Source organism: Vanacampus margaritifer, chromosome 19 (genome assembly GCF_051991255.1).
Source record: "Vanacampus margaritifer isolate UIUO_Vmar chromosome 19, RoL_Vmar_1.0, whole genome shotgun sequence".
Lineage (NCBI taxonomy): Eukaryota > Metazoa > Chordata > Actinopteri > Syngnathiformes > Syngnathidae > Vanacampus > Vanacampus margaritifer.
Window position 1 is genome coordinate 8640743 of NC_135450.1, and position 21817 is coordinate 8662559.

General features: G+C 40.6%; 3 protein-coding genes and 1 non-coding gene across 6 annotated transcripts in view; 2 read left to right on the forward strand and 2 right to left on the reverse strand.

Annotated features, from left to right (window-relative positions):
* Positions 1-327: 327 nt before the first annotated feature.
* Positions 328-401, forward strand: trnai-aau (transfer RNA isoleucine (anticodon AAU)). Its single transcript has one exon. It is a non-coding gene; the product is annotated as a tRNA-Ile (tRNA).
* A 583-nt stretch (positions 402-984) lies between these two features.
* On the forward strand, positions 985-7083 carry tram2 (translocation associated membrane protein 2). The gene is made up of 11 exons (XM_077552823.1): positions 985-1203; positions 2204-2267; positions 2438-2547; positions 2764-2880; positions 2957-3015; positions 4000-4084; positions 4325-4395; positions 4499-4603; positions 4677-4820; positions 6055-6212; positions 6308-7083. Exons 1-11 carry the CDS (start codon positions 1084-1086, stop codon positions 6382-6384), a joined length of 1110 nt encoding a protein of 369 aa, XP_077408949.1. The 5' UTR covers positions 985-1083; the 3' UTR covers positions 6385-7083.
* Positions 7084-17101, reverse strand: efhc1 (EF-hand domain (C-terminal) containing 1). Its single transcript, XM_077552819.1, has 9 exons — positions 16748-17101; positions 15066-15344; positions 13447-13734; positions 12446-12595; positions 12197-12389; positions 11306-11532; positions 9899-10274; positions 8755-8901; positions 7084-8693 (listed from the first exon to the last, which is right to left on the reverse strand). Exons 1-9 carry the CDS (start codon positions 16811-16813, stop codon positions 8680-8682), a joined length of 1740 nt encoding a protein of 579 aa, XP_077408945.1. The 5' UTR covers positions 16814-17101; the 3' UTR covers positions 7084-8679.
* A 980-nt stretch (positions 17102-18081) lies between these two features.
* The window catches only part of eva1aa (eva-1 homolog A, regulator of programmed cell death a), a 71044-nt gene continuing 67308 nt past the window's right edge, over positions 18082-21817 (reverse strand). For all 3 annotated transcript variants that reach the window (XM_077552820.1, XM_077552821.1, XM_077552822.1), the window contains 2 exons: positions 21616-21789; positions 18082-20425 (listed from right to left, as the gene is read on the reverse strand). In XM_077552820.1, coding sequence (XP_077408946.1) covers positions 20046-20425; positions 21616-21789 — 554 coding nt within the window. In that variant the 3' untranslated portion in view covers positions 18082-20045. The remainder of the gene's footprint in view (positions 20426-21615; positions 21790-21817) is intronic.

A 21817-nucleotide genomic window follows, 5' to 3' on the forward strand; every position in this document is an offset into this window, starting at 1 on the left:
CGCTGAAGGTTCAGCAAAATATTGTATTTAGTGAATCAAAGAGCCACTGCGAGTTGACAGCCGTGTACACAAAGCGTAAAACAAGTGCTTTCGTAGTGTCGTGATGATTACTGGCGGACTGATTGTCGCCGCTTGTTTACGATGCTCACCCACAACTACTGGGACAGAGTCCGCTTCAGATGTGTTCCCGGCCGGCATTAAAGGTTAAACGGACCGCATAGAGGAGAATATGGACCTTAAAGCGTTCCTGGGTTTGAAATCATGAAATCAAAGGCATTCGTGTGTATGATATACTACATAAAACAAAAGTTTAGTTTTTATTAACATGGCCGGTTAGCTCAGTTGGTTAGAGCGTGGTGCTAATAACGCCAAGGTCGCGGGTTCGATCCCCGTACGGGCCAACTCGTTTTTATCTTTTTTGGACAACAAATAAATTGGAAGGAAATATTTAGGGACACAAACAAAGCGCTAAATGGTCTCCAACTAAAAAAAAACCTCTTCAGTCTACAGCTTATTCAAATTTTCCAACTTTATCCTAAATTTTCAAAATAAAAGCCAAAAAATAAATAAATCAGTTTTATTTGTTTTTCTAATTTCCACATTTTTAAAACCGATTCTAACCTTAAACTGTTCACCTACCACAAATTGTTTTATCCTCCTATAATTTCGACATATTTTGACTTAATCAAACGGTTCCAACTCAGCTTACCTCTTACATAAATTTATATATATACACACACGTATATATATATATATATATATATATATATATATATATATATATACATATACTGTACATATACATATATATACACATATACATATATAATATATACGTGGCCCTAATACGCCGTCGTAGAAATGTCTGTAGTCGGGGTCAAGTTATTTCCCCCCCACATCAAACTCGGCAGGATGCCAAAACCTGAACCTGATGTAAATGGCCTCAAGTGAGGCATTTCTGTCACTTGCCCTTTATGAAGACGCGCATGCGCACTCCAGTGGGAAAGTTTCACTGAACTTCGTAGTCAGAAGAAGGGGGAGAAAAGATTTTCGAGAATTATAGCATAGTTGCAGGAAACTGCCATGGCGTTTCGCCGAAGAAACAAAAGTTACCCTTTCTTCAGTCAGGAGTTTCTCATCCAGAACCACGCCGACATCGTCTTCAGTTTGGTGATTTTTATTTTGATTGGACTGATGTTTGAGGTGAGATGGACTTCAACTCTCTTTCTCTCTCTCGTCTTTCACCACACAGCTGCTTTCTCTTGGCATGAGCGCGTGTAAATAATGGTGAAACTCGATGTTTAGATGCATTTTCCTAAAGGGAATAACTTTTTCTCAAACCGCAGCAAGACTTTCTGCAAACTTGGCGACTACTTGTTACAAGTTTTTGTGACCTGTAGTTATTTGCACTCGACAAAACAATAGCAACGAAATGGAAACAAAGTACTGTTTCGACAACCATTATTGGCTACTTTGACACTCGTACAACAAGTTTATCCGCCTTAACATATCTCGTACTCAAAGCGTCAAGTTTCTGCGTGTCTGCAACATTTTTGATAACAGAATCACGTCATGTAAAAAAAAAGAAGAAGAAGGAAGCCGGACTAAGAAGGAAACAACGCGGCTGCGCCTTCAAAATAAGAGCTGGACGCTCTTATTTGCCTTCGAAACGTGCACACGTCGAGAGGTGTCGCTTTTATTTGTGAAAGAAACAGAACAGAAGCGGAAGCGTTTTGTCGTTACCGGCTTGACTACGTTAGATGTTCACTGCCACGTCTCAAGCCCCCCTGAGGTCCTACGACGGGCAAGGGCTGCATTTTTAAACAAATCAAAAAGTAAATAATATTACCGACAAACACGTGTATTTACCTCCAAATTTACTTTGGGAATATAAAAGCCAGTTTCGCTTCAAAATGCCATGGTAGTACTACAAAATGATCTCTGTGGAGGGGGTTTCCCCTCCTCTTTCTCACATAAAAGTGACGTGTCACCTGAAAAGACCCCTTTGGGTTACCTATATTATAGGTGTCTTAACTATTGCCCGCAGTGTCCCATTTAGATTTATTGGATTTTAAATTCATTAGATTAGAATAAAATCTGTTGTGTTCCATTTTAAACCTTTTTTTGTGCGTGTGTCAGCTTTGCTAATGTGTGATGTTATGGATCACCATTAACTAATGACTATTTAAATTTGTCTTTTCAGGCAACAGCAAAGACCGCCATATTGTTTATCCAGCCCCAATACAATGTCACCACACTGACACCAGGTACGGTATCCTCGCATACAGGTGTAGTGTGTAACAGAATTGTGAAATACACTGCCCATAAGATTTTTCTACAGTAAAATATGTACCTTTGCTCAATAAAAGTGTTTCATGAGATAGTGCTGTATATAATACTTGTATTAAGCCAACTTGATGTGCTGTGCGTCTTTTAGATGGAGAAGCAACGTTGTATCAATACGGATGGAAAGATTGCGCCACCATCCTCTTCTACTTCTTTATTACCATCATCCTCCATGCAGTGGTGCAGGAGTATCTATTGGATGTGAGTACCACCAAAACTGGGGCTCAGTGTAAAGCAAGCATTGGTTAACAAAAAAAAACGTGTTTCCTCTGTCATGAACATGCACCAATCTGACTACCCTGCCCATCTTAATATATTGCTTGCTTAAATGCTTTGTGACAGCTTTTTTTTTTTTTTAATGACACATTCTTGCCGAGTCAGCATTTATAACCCGTCGCTTGTCGTTCCCGCTCTCAGAAAATCAACAGGCGTCTCCATCTTTCCAAAAGCAAAAACACCAAGTTCAACGAGTCGGGTCAACTGTGTGTGTTTCATTTGGTGTCCAGCGTGTGGAGCTTCTACATCCTCATTACTGTGAGTGGCGCACTATTTTTGTGTACTTATCTATTTTCTGTAGAAGGAATTACAAAGGTTGTGTCTGATATCACAGGAAGGATATCTTTTGCATCCCAGCAGACTTTGGGAAAACTATCCACACGCACACCTCAGGTATTATGGATGTGTGTTTTCCACATGTTTTTATGTATGTTTAAAAAAAAAAAGGGGGGGAGGGGTGTGTGTGCTGATGTAATATAACAAGGCTGTGCGATTCTTTTCCATGGTAGGGGAAAAGGGTCCGTCGTGACTTAAACGGAAAAACAAACTAAATTGCACAGTGCCAAACTTGTGTCTGCAACTTCATGTTTACATAATATGACCAAAGCAGACTGTACCATTTTTATTATTATTATTATTATTATTATTATTATTATTGAGGCAAGTGTGGGGAAAAAAATAGCAAAAACATCACACGCACACTTGTAGGCAAGCTACTTCCTTGTGACATATGAAGGGAACGTAGCCATTTATTGCGACGCATCGGACAAAATGAGGTTAATTTCACTCGCAAGGAAAAAACTATTTCGGGAAACTTTTTAGAGTTTGTTTGTTTGCATACCATTTAGTGAGTAGGCAAATTTTGGTTTACGAAGGATGACTTGATGAAGGAGCCGTGCAATTTCTGATTCTGGGTTAAAGGGGAAATGTTCCGTCGTGACTGAAAAGCAAAAATCAAGGGTGGAAAAAATCGTGAATTTTGGTTAGTCAGTCGGCAACTTCCTCTTTTACCAAGAATGACGTAATACAAGTCGGCCGTACCATTTTCTTTCTGGGGCTCATGGGAATGCTACATTTGTTTGTCTGCACACACGTTAGCAAGCCATTTTGTAATTTATGATGACATCCTATGAACAGACATTTAAAATCTGGGGCAACTTCCCTGAATGGGGAAAAATCCTGAAGTGTAGCTTCTCCTTGTTATCCAGCAAGCAAATTCCTGGTCCATAAATAATGACGCTAGAGGTTTGACAGACTGGAATGTGCCATTAGCATACGGGGAGGGGGTGTGACTGATAAATGTGTCTAATCAAAAACACGATAGTAGAGAACACTACATGCACACTATGATGCTATTCTTCTGTGTATGTGATTCAGGTTCCAGGTGAAGTTTTTCTACCTCACTCAGCTGGCCTACTGGCTCCATGCTTTGCCTGAACTCTACTTCCAGAAAGTGCGCAAGGTCAGTAAGGAGGAAGTTGGTTTGTGCGCGAGATACTACTAGGGGTACAAAATACCAGGAATTTTCAAAGTTGGAAACTTTCCATGGGAACATAACGGGAAAATTTTTTGAATACTGTACATGGGAATCCTTTGCAACCCAAGATACATCTGGCGTGTTTCTAGCTAAGCGCCCCGTATGTGCGTTTTTTGTATCACATTAATGTGACTTGACTGCAAGTGTGTGTTGGTCATTTACCAGGAGGAGATGCCTCGTCAGCTGCAGTACATCGGCTTGTACCTACTTCACATCTTGGCAGCGTACGTGCTAAAGTAAGCAACCTGTTGACCTGCAAATTCCAAAAAAAAAAAAAGTTTACATGCCAAAAAACAAGCCGCTTTTAAAGAAGATACAAATGTTTGCGGGCCTGTTTAGTTTGAACCGCGTGGGTCTGGTGCTGCTCTTCCTCCAGTATGTGTCGGAGCTGGGCTTCCACATTGCCAGGCTCTTCTACTTCACGGATGAGAATCACCAGAAAATGCAAGTTGACCCCCCCACTCCACCACCAAAAAAAAATGAGCACATACTTTATGTACTTTATCCACTCCTTTAGGTTTGACATGTGGGCGGCCAGCTTTGTAATCACCCGCATGTCGACGCTCACGCTCATGTTTCTCGCTGTTGGGTTCGGTTTGGCTCGCTGCGAGAACCAGGTGCTGGACTGGGAGACTGGCAATTTTAACACTGTCCTCATAAGGTAAGGAATTCTCTCATGCGTTGATTTACTAATGTACTGCAGTTGGGTAAAAAAATAACCTAATTTGGCTCAATTTGACCAAACTTTCTCGGCCCAAACATTTGGCTCATTTTGTACAAAGCAACACAGAAAGTTGGGTCAAATTGACCCAACTAGAGTGTAGACTCCAAAAACAATTGGGTAAAAATAACCCAACATGAGTCAAAAAGTGACCAACACAATTTTTTTCATTTAGCACAACATTTTTTTTATACAAAATGACCCCGAGATTTGGGTCAAATTAGGTTATTTTTTGACCCAATTATTTTTAGAGTGTGATATTAACTACAAGCACGTTTTTACTGGCAAACTTTTATCACAAAAAAAAAATAAGTTTTTGTATAGTTTTTTGTGATTTTGTTTGGTGGGGTCATTACGGGATAGTACTTGGGTCAATTTGACCCACTTTCTGGGTTCCTTTGTACAAAATAACCCAATTTTTGAAGGATTGTTTTGTACATAACGACCCAGAAAGTTGGGTCAAATTGATATCACTCTAAAAACGGTTGGGTCAAAAATAACCCAGTATGGGTCAAAAAAGGATAAACCCAACTTTTTAAATTTTTCATTCAGAGTCGGGGCGGGGGTGTCAAAACTTGTCATTTTGAACCAACTTTCTTGGTTGCTTGGTACAAAATGACCCAAATTGGGTTATTTTTGACCCAATTGTTTTTAGAGTCTGATATTAATATACAAACAAGCATGACTGTGGGGTAGTCATAGTTTTTACTGGCAAACTTTTATCACAAAAAAAAAGTTTTTGTTTGGTGGGGTCATTACGGGATAGTACTTGGGTCAATTTGACCCACTTTCTGGGTTGCTTTGTGCAAAATAACCCACTTTTGTTTTGTACATAACGACCCAGAAAGTTGGGTCAAATTGATATCACTCTAAAAACGGTTGGGTCAAAAATAACCCAGTATGGGTCAAAAAAGGATAAACCCAACTTTTTAAATTTTTCATTCAGAGTCGGGGCGGGGGTGTCAAAACTTGTCATTTTGAACCAACTTTCTTGGTTGCTTGGTACAAAATGACCCAAATTGGGTTATTTTTGACCCAATTGTTTTTAGAGTGATATCAATATACGACGAGCATGACTAAGTCGTCGTAGGATATTTTGCTGGTGTGTTTAGTCCTAGTTTGGTGAAACTGTTACGGGCCAATGTCCACAATTGTTTTTTGGGGGGGGTTTCAGGATGACTGTCCTTCTGCTGGTATGCCTGACACAATCTTGGCTCCTCTGGAAGTTTATCCGCTTCCAGCTGAGGCGCTGGAGGGAGTTCCGACATGAGCAAGCCGTCCGCAAGAAGGCCGCCACCAAACAAGGTCTTCGGCCAATGAAGCGGGACTCTCGTGAGTACACAAAAAGAAAAGCGCGTTTCCAAACACAGCATAATTGCAGAATATTTCCCCCTTCTCATTGTCGTGTTTCTTATTCACAATTTTAGTTGGGCATTATGAAAACGGAGTCCTAAAAGCCGAGAACGGAACCTCTCCTCGCATCAAAAAACTGAAATCTCCCTAAGGAAACATTTGGATTGAGCTGAGCGGTGGCCTGGTCCAAGCTGAGATCCCTGAACACGATTGGGCGAGCTGGTGTATCCTGGTCGGGTTCCATGCTGACTGACTACGCTCCGGGGACTCTTTGACTACAAATTTAGGCTTGAATGCTGGAAAAATGAAATCCAAGGAAATTCCTTGTACCCAACAGACATTTACTCTCCACATCATATCTTTTTTGTTTTTTGTAATAGACCTTCATGACCTGCTTTCTCATATTAAGGAGCACCATGGAGTGCAAAATGCCAGAAGTGTACAAACACAGTATGTAGCACATGTTACTGTGTAGCAACTTTTGAAAGTGTTCATGTAATCCTCGTTACCAAGTACTGTATTGCTCGTCTGATTGCCGTTGAGCCAGCTTCGCTTCTTTTCTAGCCTGGTCCATTGGGAGTAGCAACAATGTTACTGATACCACAAATAATACAAGCAAAATGTAAGACAACCTTAATGTTAGCCCGTACCTGTGTAAGGTAAGATAATGGGAAGGGAGGGGAAAAAGTATCCAGATTTCCTCCCAAGTAAACCACGTCTCGTATTTTGTCATTCCCAAGACGCACATCATAAATGTACTTTATCGCATGCCATTCCATGAAATGTTCTTGTGTTCATTGATGAATAATGCCATTTTCTGAAGAAAAAAAAAAGGTAAGATTCATCTTCATTTTCTGTCACTGTAATTTTTTATTTTTTGGGAAAATGCACACAAAAATGTTATGCCTGGCAAATGACTGCATGTGCTCTAGATTTTGATGTTACGTGGCCCAAAAAAAGAAACTAATCTCTATACAAGACTTGCAACATTTAATCTCCGGCAGCATTTTCAAATCTTCATCAAATCTTAACCATACTTTTGGTGAAAATGGCAATAGTGCAAAAAGAATGGCCTAGAATTGGAACCTTCAAACTTAGGCACTAAGCAACATCACATATGAGAGCCTCTTCAAGGCCGTGACGTCTACACAGCAAAATTGGCAACGTTAAGTCAACACCTAGAGTTCAATTTAACACTTCAACAGTGTATAACTAAATATAGTTAAAACTGGGTGTGTTAAAAAAAAATCGATTTGGTAAGATATCGCGATATTACAGCGCGCAATTCTCGAATCAATTCGATATGCGGCCGAATCGATGTTTAAACATTTTTTTTTAATGGAAATATTCAAGCATGGTAGAATGTTATATTAATGGAACATTAAGCCATAATTTTTTTATTTCAACGCTGTTCAAACACAAAACGGATTGCAACAGATTGTTTGTTAAATACAGTGGCTCAGTTATAAGCCTGAAGTTTCAGATAAATACATTTTTATACAAACCTTACAGTGTCCAAGTTTACTGATTAATTCTAAATTTGAGTAAAACAAATAAATTGCGATAATCAATTTATAGATTCGTATCGGGATTAATCGAATCATGACCTGTGAATCGTGATATGGATCGAATCGCCTGGTACGAGGCAGTTCACGCCCCAAGTTAAAACACTTTTCAAAGCGTTATTAACCCTAGGTGACCAACACCTACTCTGGACATCATTTAACTCTGAAAATGTTAAAATTACACTTAAGGGGTTAAATCAACTCCCTAAAATTTAACCCAGAAATTTCAACACTGCAGTTTTTGCTGTGTTGGTCTTGAATGTCACAAATGCTCACTGAAAACAATTCAGAAAAAAAGTCATGGTCAGAGAATAAATAATGCACTCTAAAAACAGTTGTCAAAAGTAACCCAATTATGGATAAAAAAAATGGACCGATCCACTTTCTGGGTCAATTTGACCCTACTTTCTGGGTTGTTCTATACAAAATGACCCAATTTTTTTTGACCCAAGTAAAGGATCTGACCAATATTTACGAATTGTTTTACATTAATAGACCCATTTCTTGACTGAAAGTTGGGTCAAATTGACCCAAGTAGAGGATTGGTACATATCTGACCCATAGTTGGGATGTTTTTGACCCAACTGGTTTTAGAGTGTGTGTGGCTACGAGAATAAAGTCAAATCGTTATGACCAAAAAAATGACACTATTATGAGAAAAACATCAGAATGTTCGGAGAATAGTACATCTTATGAAGATCCTCTTCAATGTGCACCATGTTTCATCCTTATTCGAGTTCTCAGTGAGGCCCTGATCCCCCTTCATATAAAACCAGTCAAATACTTCTCTAAAAAGCCAAGTCTTAAGTGAAGAAGCACCCCCACAGTCTCTTCAGTCCTGGTCCGAAGCACAAAGGTAATAGGAGGCGGAGGGTGTGACATCACGAGGGTGGCTCTGCAAAAGATACAAAGCAGTTAAAGCTCAAGGCAAAATTTCGGTTATCACTCAAATTTACCTTTTTGTTCTACTGTCTCGTTGGTTTCGGACTTCAGCTTGTGGCGTAATGTTTCAAGTGTATCCAAGGGAATAAAGCCGGGGTTGTTCTCCATGTAGTTTAGAACGTAAAGGTCAGCGTCAACCAAGGTGAAGCGGTGGCCAAAAACTACAAGAAATAAAATACATTAGTTAGTGGTGCAACGGATCACAAATGTCACGGTTCGGATCAGCAAAAAAGATAAACACTTTTTCCCATTAATTAAAAAAAAAAAAACTACATTTGTAATATAGCCCTTTAGGATTTAGAAACACAACTTTAAGTGCAATATGAGGCAGAATTATTATTATTTTTTTATATGGTCCATGTGTAATATAAATTATTAATGGCTTAAAGTTGTATTCCTAAAATCTAAACGGCTATGTTTGACATTTTGAGTTGACTGTTGGTTTTTTAATGGGCAAAAGTGTTTTATAAAATACAGGAAGTTCTATATATTTTTTTAATATATTTTTTTAATTATTCTGAAAATACCTTAAAGTGCAATTTAAGGTACCAGTACCAGCTGTCAAACTCACTTACACAGCCAGACACTCGTTGGTCATGCTAACAGTTAGCCGCTAGCCACTTACCTCGGAGACTTCTGCCGTATCATACAATGACGGCGTAATTAATTAGCGGTTTCTAAGCGCCCTACATTAGCGATTGAATACGAGTTTGGGATAGCGTTTTGTTGATGTTGGTCGCAACTACAATGTCGATCAAAACTGCGATAAAGAAAGCTGAAACGTCTAAAAGGGAAGTCAAGCTAGCTATCACGCCACAACGTGGGCCAACTTCAAAGTAAAAGTGTGCATTGGCGTCAATGTAATACTGTATTTGGCATACTTTATTTTGAAGTTCGAGTATGTTTTAGCTTCATTGACATGTCAGAATGGTGTCCATTCTGAATGTTGTTTTTCATCCCCACCATCCAATCCGCGGATCGTGGGCGAGCCGAACCATGGGGCCTGATCCGAACCGACCACAGATCAATGATGATCTGTTGCACCGTTAACGTCACTAGGTTTTATTGGCAGAGCGTCCCTGAGTGGACGTCTTTGGGAACGTACCTTTGACGTCTTTCGCCGTCATTGGCAGTGAAAGATTTAAAATAGGGACTCACGTTGCAAAATGGATCCAATTGAGAAATCTGACGGTGAGTAGAAGTCGGGATTGTCCACTGAAGTGTCCGGCTTGGGAACACGTGTCCTTTTCAAGAACTGTCCGCCCTTGAAACCGGAGTTGTGCTTGGGATTCTCGTAAATACTGATGCTGTCGTCGGACAGGTAATATGACAAAATGAAAAATCGTTCGGCGTCTTTGCGTTTCTGGGCCTCGGATGCGTCCTTGGGTGTCACCAGTCGGGCGCTGTAACGCAGCACTTTGTGTTCGTTCTCCAGCATTTTCACCACGTTCTTTCTGGGAGGTAAGGGGAGTAGAGATAAACAACTCTGGAGAGAATCTTCCAGCGATCCGAAGCCATTGTAGGGAGGAATCTCCTGGAAATGTGGCGGGGGGAAAAAAAAAAACATGGATCAGAAGTGCTTTTATACAACAAAGCTGTTTTGGGATTGTAGTTTGTGACGTGTTTGGAGTTTGGTGGTACTCCTGCTCGGACCCGATTCTCTTGCAAATACCACAGGATTACTATAAATTAGGGGTGTCAGGCGATTAAAAATTTTAATCGTAATTAATTGCATGACTTAAATAGTTAACTCACAATATATCGAAAATTGTATATCTGTTCCAAAAGTAAAATAAAAGTTTTCATACTCTTGTAAACATAAAAGTGTATTTTTTTTATATAGAAATAGGGCTGCATCTTTTAGTGATTGATACAGTACTCATTTATTACAGTACAGTACATCTTCAATTTTATTAATTATGAAATTACTCTAAAAAGAGAAATGATGAACCACCTTAACAATTCTGATTTAACTATTTTTTATTTATTTGTATTTATTTATTTATCTATTTATATTTTTTATTCATTAATTATAGACAAAATATCTCCTTATTGTCTAGTATCCCTTTAACATAAAAGTGAAAAAAGGTTAAACTAATAGAAATATGGCTTTTGGTCATTGATATCGCAATTTCATAAGAATTCATAAAATTTAGTTAAAATTAAAAAGATTGTAGTGTAATATTGATTTGTGCTGAGGTCATTTTTCTGCCACTAGATGGCATAATTGCATTTTCAAGACATTGGTGATAGCTCAGTGCATTTTTCTTTTCATATTAAGAGCTATCTAATCTTTAACATAGTAGAAGTAACTTGTGAAATTCCGCACATTTTTGAAATTCTAAAATACAACTTGACCCCATTCTCCGCAAATATATGCATTATTATTACGTTTATTACTGCTAAATTTTGACGAGGACGTGTCTGCTATGTTGCGACTGGAATTCCCCCAGTACAGGCTTTCCAAGTAAGGCGCGTCATTAATCGCGCATTAAAAATAATTAGTGGCGTTAAAGGAACTTGAAATTAACACACTAATTTCGACACCCCTACTTTAAATCTCACCTTTTTCATGCCCTCAAACTTGCCCATCTTCTTGGGTACTTCGATGCTTCTGATTTCGATCTCGGGGTGGTGTGCTTGGTAGTATTCTTTGGTGAACCCGTCGCAGTCGTACAGCAGGAAACGCCGTCCCAATACTGTCATCATTTCGCCGACTCGGAAGTCTTGCGGGGAAAAGAACTCTTCCACTTCCTCAACCGTATCTTCCATAACACAGCTAGGGAAGTTCTCTGGAAAGACAAAAGACGGCCAGCTAAGATGAAGCTATAACTTGGGCATTGTTTCGGTTTTAATTAAAAATTAAAAATTAAAAATTAAAAATTAAAAATTAAAAATTAAAAATTAAAAATTAAAAATTAAAAATTAAAGCTCTGCAAGTGTTGCGCTGAATCGTCACACAATTTAATCGATTATCAAATTGATTGACAAGTATTTTAATAAGCGAGTAATCGTTTGGAGCCATTTTTTTATTTGAAATTGTCCAAATCCTCTGATTTCAGCACATCAACCGTATTTGTTCACTGATTTCTGTAGTCCTGTAGTCGGCCAGCAGGTGGTAGCAGAGTATAAGAGATCAACCAGGGCCATAATGCAAACAGCTCGTTTTGCCAGTGTTTTCAATAGGTTTGTGAATAATGAGGAAACTTAACTATATTCTAATGCTAATTGCAGCAAAACGGAAACAGATAGAAATATACTTTTTTCCTGATAGAAGAAGAGACTCTAATCTTTATTTTGGTAGGTTCCATGATTTTATAGCAATAGAACACAATATTCTATGGGCTTTGCAGAATCAGTCAAAATCCAGTAAAACAGCCAGGAGCGAACTGTTTTTAGTGTGTGAGCTAAACTAAACCGCTTTTCGGACACGTGACGTTAGCATCTTGGTCTTACCGTGACCCGCCTTCATTTTCTTGGGTATCCTCAGCCGCTGCATCAGCACCGGGAAAGGAAAGCGTCCGCTGTTGGGCTTGTGATCCTCCTTGATCTCCACCGTGTCGTCCACCAGGAAGTAGTGGATGGTAACGGGCAAGATTTCGCCCAGCTCAGACTCCGAATCGTCCCACAGGGCAAAGTAGCGCAGTACCTGAGGGTAAATGTTTACGTAAACTCCTGTTTATCATAGAGGATATGTACATGTACCTTCCGATCCATGTGAAGAAACTGATATCTGCTGTCGAATTCTGAGGGTGTCGTATAGGACGGCGGAGGTTTGTACCGCCCCTGGAGGTAAACGTCTACTGGCATTTCCTCAAGCGTATTGAGAATAATTCCCTGACGCTCCATAAAGTCCTACGGATCAAGTAGACGGGAGGTCACGGTTGCATATCCATACACCGGAGATGCCGATACTCGCGGCGTACAGAGGTGGCAAATCCAGGTACAGAAAGTAAAAACCCTGCCATTGTTTGGCTTTAGCCCCTGATGTTAGCTAGCTAGCTCCCTAGCAGGTAAACAAGCACCATGGGAGCTAGCTAGGGAGCTTGCTAGCTAGCACCTGAAAGTAGAAACCCTGCCACAATTTCCCTTTAGCCGCTGAAGCTAGTTAGCTAGCTAGCTCCCTAGCAGGCAAACGAGCACCATACGAGCTAGGTAGATAGCTAGCACCTGAAAGTAAAAACCCTGCCAGTTTGGCTTTAGCTCCTGATGTTAGCTGGCTAGCAAGCTAGTTCCCTAGCAGGTAAACAAGCACCATGGGAGCTAGCTCGGGAGCATGCTAGCTAGCACCTGAAAGTAAAAACCCTGCCACAATTTCCCTTTAGCCGCTGAAGCTAGCTAGCTCCCTAGCAGGCAAACGAGCACCATACGAGCTAGGTAGCTAGCTAGCACCTGAAAGTAAAAACCCTGCCAGTTTGGCTTTAGCTCCTGATGTTAGCTGGCTAGCAAGCTTGTTCCCTAGCAGGTAAACAAGCACCATGGGAGCTAGCTAGGGAGCATGCTAGCTAGCACCTGAAAGTACAAACCCTACCACAATTTGGCCTTAGCCCCTGATGCTAGCTAGCTAGCCTCCTAGCAGGTAAACAAGAACCATGGGGGCTAGCTAGGGAGCTACCTAGCTAGCACCTCGGGCTAAAGCCAAACTGTGACAGGGTTTTTCCTTTCTGGACCTGGATTTGCCATCTGTGGCGGTGTAGTTGTAGTACCTTGGTGAAGGCATCACACTGCGAAATGTGGTACTTCACACCGTACACTTCCAGGTCAATGCCGAGGTTGAGGTCTTTCCAGTGGTAATACTTCCCAGGTTCCCGCTTGGGCAGACATTGCCGTTTGATGCGCTGTCCCTGCAGGATCCCGGAATTGGGCACCCAGGGCTCGGAGATGCTCATGCTGTCGTCTTCCAGGTAGTAGTAAATGACCACGTGACGGACGCAGCTCTTCTCAAAGCGACTGTTGATGATTTGCTCCTTAAAATACGCTTTGAAACAAAGCACCTGCAAGGAAAGACGTGGGGATTATAGTGAGCGAAAATGACACACTAGACGACAACTGTGTGCTACTAGTATGAGGGACATTCTAAAATTCTACTAGTTACTAGGGACCACTTCACTAGTAGCACACAGATGTCAACCGGTGCAGAGTTTTGGTATCCAATACCAGCCATATTTCAAGGTATTGGATACTCATGGAGGCTGCCGATACCCGATGCAGATGCTTAAGGCTGATTAAGACCTCCTCTGCAGTAGTTGGCGCTATATCTGCGAATCATCATCTACATCAGAAAGAGAAGTTTTTGTTCACAATTCTTTGTTTTTCATTGTGTTAAATATACTGTATGCCAAAAGTAGTAGAAGTATTGGATCTCAGTATCAGTGTCAACAGGGAATATTCCTTCTGGTATCGGTCTGAAAAAAAAAGTGGTATCGGACATCTCTATTCAAAACAAAGGTAATCAATTTGCTTCCATGGAAGACTACCGGAGTCTGAGAAGTTTTACTGTTGAGAAGCTGAAATTCAGAAGATTTAGAAGAAGAAGAAAATCTCAATACAAATAATTGTCGATTAATTTGATAATCGATTCATTGTCGATTAATCATTGCACCTCTGATACTACAATATTGAATAAATGCTTAGTAGTGTTGCTAGAGCAGCATAGTTTATAGGGGTAGGAATCTTTGAATGTCTCACGATTCGATTCGATTCAGATTTTTGGGTTTGCAATTGGATTCAGAATCGATTGTTCGATTAAGAACTATTTTTGATTCAAAATGATTTGATTGACAAATGATTTTTGCTTCAATCTATAGATGTGCAAGGAATCGTAATGATCTACTCCAGTCTGACTCGCTAATGCTAATTAGCGCGCTACTCGCGGCACTTTTATCACTCAAAAGAACGGCGCCACGCTGCAAAAAAAACAGCTTTTATTGGTATAACTTAATCGTGACTTTTTCTTTCTACTCTCTAATGTGGCTACAACTTAACAGTGTATCAGACCGCGTGGAACCACACTGCCCCTCAGTGGCCAAACATGAAAAGTACAACATGAAAAGCGCTCCAAATAAAGGCACACACAGATAAAGGCAAGACAGTAAAATCGATTTTGAATCGTACTAAATGAGAATCGATTTTTTGAACACTCCTAGTAGTTTACCAGTAAGATTTAATTGTTTACTAGTAGGGCAATAGAAGACCGTCTTTCTACTAGTGCGCTGAATTATGAGAACAAAGAGCATACAAGTTGATCCTTAAGATGGACGTGAAATATATCAAATAAATGCTCAGTCGTCTTATGATACACAACAGACATTTTAATTGACTGTACCTTTTTGTCAAGAGTGACATAAGCTGGGATGAAAGGCTGAGGTTCCGGGTGGGTGGGCGCCGGCGCTGAGTGGTAGGACAAATTCACCAAGTCTTTTATGTACTTAGTGTCAAAGGAGCCGTAAGTGAAGTCTGGCATGTCGCCGGACATGCCGCTGAGCTCCTCGTGCATCATCTGCTGCGTTAAGAGAGGCTCCAGCCCGATGCCCAACTTGGGCGGGTGGGCCAGCGCCAGGCCTCGGCAGTAGGACAAAGTCTGCGGGCGATGAAAGGCTGTTTTCTGGGGAGGTAAAAAAATAAACATACATGAGACATGCTAAAAATGTCAGCTACGTGAAGCACACACTACTGATAAAATTATTGCAATTCTCCATCCATTTTCTGGACCAATTATCATTGTGAAATACGCTACCAACGTTACACTTTCTGCAATTGCTAACCACTAATACAGTACTAGAATTGCGGCCCTTCTCCCCACCAGGTTTCCAAGAGCAATGTGAACCACTACACTACAGAAGACCCTCAGAAGAAAATGTTTTCATGATGGGGGAGATCAGCTGATTACGACGGCGTATTAGGGCCACGTATAAATATATATTTTTTAGAGGGCGGGGCAATATTGCAAGAATTTTTTTTGCCACTTTATAAATTTGCAAATTTACGTGATTTTTTTCGCGCAAATTTGCGAGTTTAAAATTTGCGACTTTATATAGTGGCAGATTTGCGAGAAAAGTCTAATGTGATGATTCGTTTGTGGTTAATGGGACACTGTTTATAAAATGAAAAGGCAGGATGGAGACGGATTCATTCTTAAATTAAAACTTTATTCGTCATTCACCGCAGCCAGAGCGACAACACTTCCTGATCCCCTACCAGCTGACTACCACTATCCAATCAGATGCTAGCATACCACAGGTAAGTGAATGACGATGACACACACCAAGATATATGAATGTGTAAATAGTAATTATGTAAACATAAATGTACAAGTAAATATACATTTTAACAAATGAAATGCTTGATGGTCTGGTTGTGGACCTTCGCCGAGCGAAGCGTCTTTGTCGCAGGCCAGTGGCCGTACACAACGGTTCAAAGAACGAATACTTAACATCATATGGTTAATCTATGCTAAAGCAATTACTATCTCCTTATTTGGAAACTCGACCAAAAAGTATTGGCACAAACAGTCAAGTACATTTCATGTATTTCTCGTAAATTTGATTTTTTTCCTCGCAAATCTGCCACTATATAAAGTCGCAAATTTGCGATTTTTTCCCCCTTGAAATTAGGCCCCCGCCCTCTAAAAAAAGATATTTATACGTGGCCCTAATACGCCGTCGTAGCTGATGTCACATTCACTTGACAAAAGCATTTTGTTTGCCGGATTGTAATTGCATACATATTTAGCCCATGCAAGTGGTCTGATTTGCACTCATCTTTTTCAAGCATGTGAAATATTAAACACTATGCATTCGTAGAGCAAAACTGCAATGCAACAATAATATTATGTAGTCTATGTGGTTAGAATCTTCATTATATTATATAACCGAAGACTGTACAATTAAACAATTACCAATTTAACAATCTTGGGAAAGAATAGTGCAAGAGTACACGGAATGATGTCTTAAAACGGGTCACACTGGTTTGAAATGTTACAAAATATAAGTGTAAAAGTCTGCTTACCGATACATCCTGGAAAGAGAAGCCCGGCAAGAACGGCAAGCCGTTGTTGTCCAACTTGCGTGCCATTGTTGCTTCGAGTGGCCGAGCGATATAGTAGTCGTTTTTACATTTAATGACACGATTTTGTTGTTATTTTTATGCAGTTTATCGCAACGACATTAAACGACGTGAAGTCGCTTTTATTTTGTTCGTTTCCGGGATGCGACTTCTGTGAATATTGCAACAGCCCTTCCTTTGCTAGCACAAGTTCTGTGTTAAAAGTAGTCAGTCCATCCCTGTTGTGTGTCCAAAACAAAGATGATGTCATTGTCAGACTGGGAGGAGAAACTGAGCTTCGGGGCCACGCCTTAGAGGATTTAAGACGTTTATTTCAAACACGGTAATACTACTTATAGAAAGTTGACGTTAGCCACACAAGCAAGCTAACCGTCACTTTTTGCGTGACGTCACCAAACGTCACGTTACCTAGCAAATTATCAAATAAATAGGAATAGAAACTGCATTTATTACACAATATGTTATAAATAGTGTCCGTATTTTCAAGAGGACGTATTATTTTACCCATTGTCCGTTATATAACTTGTATCCATGGAAACGGCAAAAAAAAAAATCTAATTAAAATAAAAAATAAACTATGAAAACATACACGAAAACAATATTAATAAAACCACATTGGCAAAAGAAATGAAGTAAGTGCTTTTATTTGAAGGAGTTTGTGTCGTCTTTTGCAGGGTGTGGAGCCCAGGGTTGACCACCAAGAGGCGAGCAAGACTAAATAAAGAAGCTGGCTGGGACTACACTACAGTACAGTATTGCGTTGCACGAGGCCATCAGAAACGTCTCTACTGATTTCATTCCTTCTTCAATCTTCATACCTTCCATTAGACCAGACGTGTCAAACGGACGGCCCGAAGGCCAGAACCTCCCCGTCTGGCGGTCCAATCTGGCAGTTAAAATGAACGGTTGTTAATTTTGTCCACTGGAGGGCGCACTGACAACCACTTAAAGGACATCAGAAATTTAGTTGTTACTCAAGATTTGATGAAAAAAAAAGAGCTCATTTTTGTTAATACATTTCGGATAAGAAATGTCAATAGTTTCAGAATGTACTTGTAATTATTTATACTGATCCGGCCCACTTGAGATGAAGTTTGGGTGAAAGTGGCCCCTGAATTAAAATGAGTTTAACACACCTGCCTTAGACTCACTTTTTTTTGGTATTCTTTTTTTCATTCTTACATGTTATCCCCATGTCTGTGTGGCATGTAAATTATGTGTGAGTGTGAATGGTTGTTTGTCAAGTGTGAAGATGAGTGAAGATACATTACAGAGAATGGATGGAAAATATCAGATGTGATATTTTTGAACATTTTATTCCAAACACAGAAATCATTTCTTGATCTTGCGTTTGTCAGCTATCGCAGTGTTCATATTGAAATGAAAACAGGAAATGTTCTAAAAATGATACAGCTTAGACAGGCTGTCCCAATGTGGGTGACCCTAATATGTCCTGTGTGCGATCCGTTACCTCTCAAGTAAAAAACAAACAAACAAAATATTTCAGAAACATATTGTCATTTCTACACTTGAATTCAGAGAAGCACAAACAGAACTAGATTGTAAATAGCTTATATTAATATGGGCAATGTGATTTGAAATCTTATCTCGCAGTGATGGATGTTTCCAGATATGAGTCTTGTTTCACTTTTGCAAAAGCAACTGAAAACAGCCAAAACAAAACACACTCAATGATTTGGTATTTCTAGTCATCAGATCTGTGAGAGACCTCGTAGCTTTAAAAGGCACTGCACTGTGAGTTCCACATACTGTATCAAAAATAAGCTTAAATCACTAAAAACCTCTTTGAGGCTCTCTGTATGAGATTTTCTCTCTTTAAATGCCGATGATGTACATGATTAAAAAAAGGGCTGACCCCCCCCCCCCTTTGAAGGCAAAACCAAACATAGACACTGTAGGATTGTATCCCTGAGGCGCCGGACAACCTTTGCCAAGTATAAAAATATCTCATAATAAACCATACGTGAGAACAAAAGTACACAAAAATCAATAAACTATTAAATAGTATAAAATAGATTTCATAAAGGTTGAGGGGAAAAAACAGGAAATATCTTATGGTTTTGTAAAAGGCAGCATCCTCTGAGGAAAAAGATTGTCCTGTACACTTTTTGCTGGCTAAAGATCAGAGGTTGCAAATCCAGCTCCAGAAAGTAAAAGCCCTGCCACACTTTGGATTTAGCTCTAGGTGCTAGCTAGCGAGCTCCCTAGCTAGATCCTCGGGTGCCCGGTTACCTGCTAGGGAGCTAGCTGGCTAGCACAAGGGGCTAAAACCAAACTCCAGGTGCTAGCTAGCGAGCTTCATAGTTAGCTTCTTGGCTGCCCGGTTACCTGCTAGGGAGCTAGCTAGCTAGCACAAGGGGCTAAAGCCAAACTCTAGGTGCTAGCTAGCGAGCTTCATAGTTAGCTCCTCAGGTGCTCGGTTACCTGCTTGGGAGCTAGCTAGCTAGCACAAGGGGCTAAAACCAAACTCCAGGTGCTAGCTAGCTAGCTCCCTAGTTAGCTCCTCGGGTGCTCGGTTACCTGCTAGGGAGCTAGCTAGCTAGCACAAGGGGCTAAAGCCAAACTTCCAGGTGCTAGCTAGCGAGCTCCATAGTTAGCATCTCGGGTGCCCAGTTACCTGCTAGGGAGCTAGCTAGCTAGCACAAGGGGCTAAAGCCAAACTTCCAGGTGCTAGCTAGCGAGCTTCATAGTTAGTTTCTTGACTGCCCTGTTACCTGCTAGGGAGCTCGCTGGCTAACACAAGGGACTAAAACCAAACTCCAGGTGCTAGCTAGCGACCTTCATAGTTAGCTTCTTGGCTGCCCGGTTACCTGCTAGGGAGCTCACTGGCTAGCACAAGGGGCTAAAACCAAACTGTGGCAGGGTTTTTACTTTCTGGACCTGGATTTGGCATCTGTGCTCAAGATCCAAGTGTTGCAGCTGCCTGATGCCTCGCTCCTTTAATCACCGTGAAGTCTCCGCAGACCTGTACGGGTCCGAGCAAGCTAAAAACTGTAGCGTCCCACTTCAAACAAAGGACTCCTGAGGTCACAGGTGAGGCCGTTTAGCCATTCACCCCCTCTGCTTCTCAGTCGGAAGCGCTCCTCCAGATGGGGTAAAACTTACGATACCCAAAGGAGGAGGCTTAACGACCTCGGAGTCTGCAGTGCGCCCCTTGTTGGTTGACAGGTGCGAGCCACACCAAGTGTTGTTCAAGTAAGCGTTCCGTCCAAAGCGGTGGTCAGTAATACCGATTGAGACTCCGCGTTCCGGGGACGTCGGGCTGCCCGTTCATCCAGATCTCCCTGATGATGCGCTCCCTCTCCTCCAGCCTCTGCGCTCGTTCCAGCTCCTCGGCCGACGTGAACACGTTCATGTTGAGCGTGCGCTCGAAGCGCCGGTGCCGTCGCGCCGACAGGTCCGAGTTGGCGTCCCAGTCCGAGTCCGAGTCGCTGGAGTCCGACGACGAGTCGGCGGGGCGCGTTTGCTTTTTGGCGGCCGGCTGCCGGCGGGGCTGGCAGTCGGTGCGACAGGAGATCTGGACCACCAGCGCGAAGAGGGTGAGGAAGAGGCCCAGACAGACGCCGCAGACGAAGAAGAGAGCCGCCCTCTCTGGGTGGTCTGGTGTAGAATGGAAAGATAACGACCACAAAAGTGAGTGATAGATGACAGTTACTACAATAATTGCTCCCCTTTGTTTCATATCAAACATTTGACTGTCTTGACTTGGCTTGACTTTTGGTCTCCATAACTAAGGCCCTATTGCAGTGGTGAGGGAAAAAAAGTAAAAAAGTAATACTTACTTGAAAAAAATCTAGTAAAGTTTTTTTTCCACTCAAAAATTCCAAGTACATTTTACAAAGAGAGTTTTGAGTACATTTGATCAGTTTATTTTTAAAAAAAGAAGTAATATTTACTTGAAAAAATCTAGTAAAATGTTTTCACTCAAAAATTCAAAGTAAATTTTACAAGGGGAGTTTTGAGTACAATTTTTATCAGTTTATTAAAAAAAAAAAGAGTTAATATTTACTTGAAAAAAATCTAGCAAAGTTTTTTTCACTCAAACATTCGAAGTAAATTTTACAAGGATAATTTTGAGTAAATTTTTACCAGTTTATTAAAAAAAAGTAAATTTTTACTTGGAAAAAATCAAGTAAAGTTTTTTCACTCAAAAAATCTAAATACATCTTACAAGTTGTCATTAAATTTGACCAGTTTATATATATATAAAGAAGATTAATATTTACTTGGAAAAAAAATTCCCTCAAAAATTCTGAGTAAATTTTAGAAAGAGAGTTGAAGCTGAAGGTTATGAGTTCGTTCCGCAACGCTTGATGTTTCTTTCCCCTAATATACTGGTAAAATGTACTCAAAACTCTCCTTGTAAAATGTACTTAGAATTTCTGAGTGAAAAAGCGTTCGTTTTTTTCAAGTAAATATGACTTCTTTTTCTTTTTAATTAACAGTGCACATCTAAATATTTACTGCACTTGCAGTAGATTTTTCAATTATGTGCTTTACTTGAGGGGTTAAGGGCAAGAAAAGGTGGTTGAGATCTTGAGGATTCATAAGGCTGAGAACATGAACCAGGGAGCAACAATGATGACTGCAACAGATCCAGCAAAGCAAAATTTGCCAGGAATTATTTGATGTTGGCTTTAAGAATAATTCATGGTAAACGTGATACATCTAAAAACTACAAACTTCTGGCATTCCAAAATTCTGTCTAACCTGAAAAAAAAAACCTTTCCCATGAGCTAATTTAGCATCTTTTTGCTAAAGCAAACACGATTATTTGAAGGCGTTCCTACTTGAGACGTATGTGTAGGCCGCCAGTGCGTTGCTAATGAGGGCCATGCTGGAGCTGGAAGTGGAGTTGATAATGGGATTCATCTCCGGGGGCCTCAACGGAGTCTCGCCTCCCCCTCTTCCGACCTCTGGATACTTCTCCTCGTTGGCGCTGGTCTCTCGGATGCGCTTCCGGTCTGAAACGAGAGGAAATGACAGAAAAGC

Bases quoted from the DNA above. Each gene is read 5' to 3' on its own strand.
- tram2 (XM_077552823.1), top strand. From the start codon at position 1,084: ATGGCGTTTCGCCGAAGAAACAAAAGTTACCCTTTCTTCAGTCAGGAG. The intron at 3,016-3,999 runs GTATTATGGATG...TATGTGATTCAG, and splicing joins TATCCACACGCACACCTCAG to GTTCCAGGTGAAGTTTTTCT. The intron at 6,213-6,307 runs GTGAGTACACAA...TCACAATTTTAG, and splicing joins GCCAATGAAGCGGGACTCTC to TTGGGCATTATGAAAACGGA.
- efhc1 (XM_077552819.1), bottom strand. From the start codon at position 16,813: ATGGCACGCAAGTTGGACAACAACGGCTTGCCGTTCTTGCCGGGCTTC. The intron at 15,345-16,747 runs GTAAGCAGACTT...TTACCTCCCCAG, and splicing joins TCTCTTTCCAGGATGTATCG to AAAACAGCCTTTCATCGCCC. The intron at 12,596-13,446 runs GTACTACAACTA...CTTGATCCGTAG, and splicing joins AGTGTGATGCCTTCACCAAG to GACTTTATGGAGCGTCAGGG.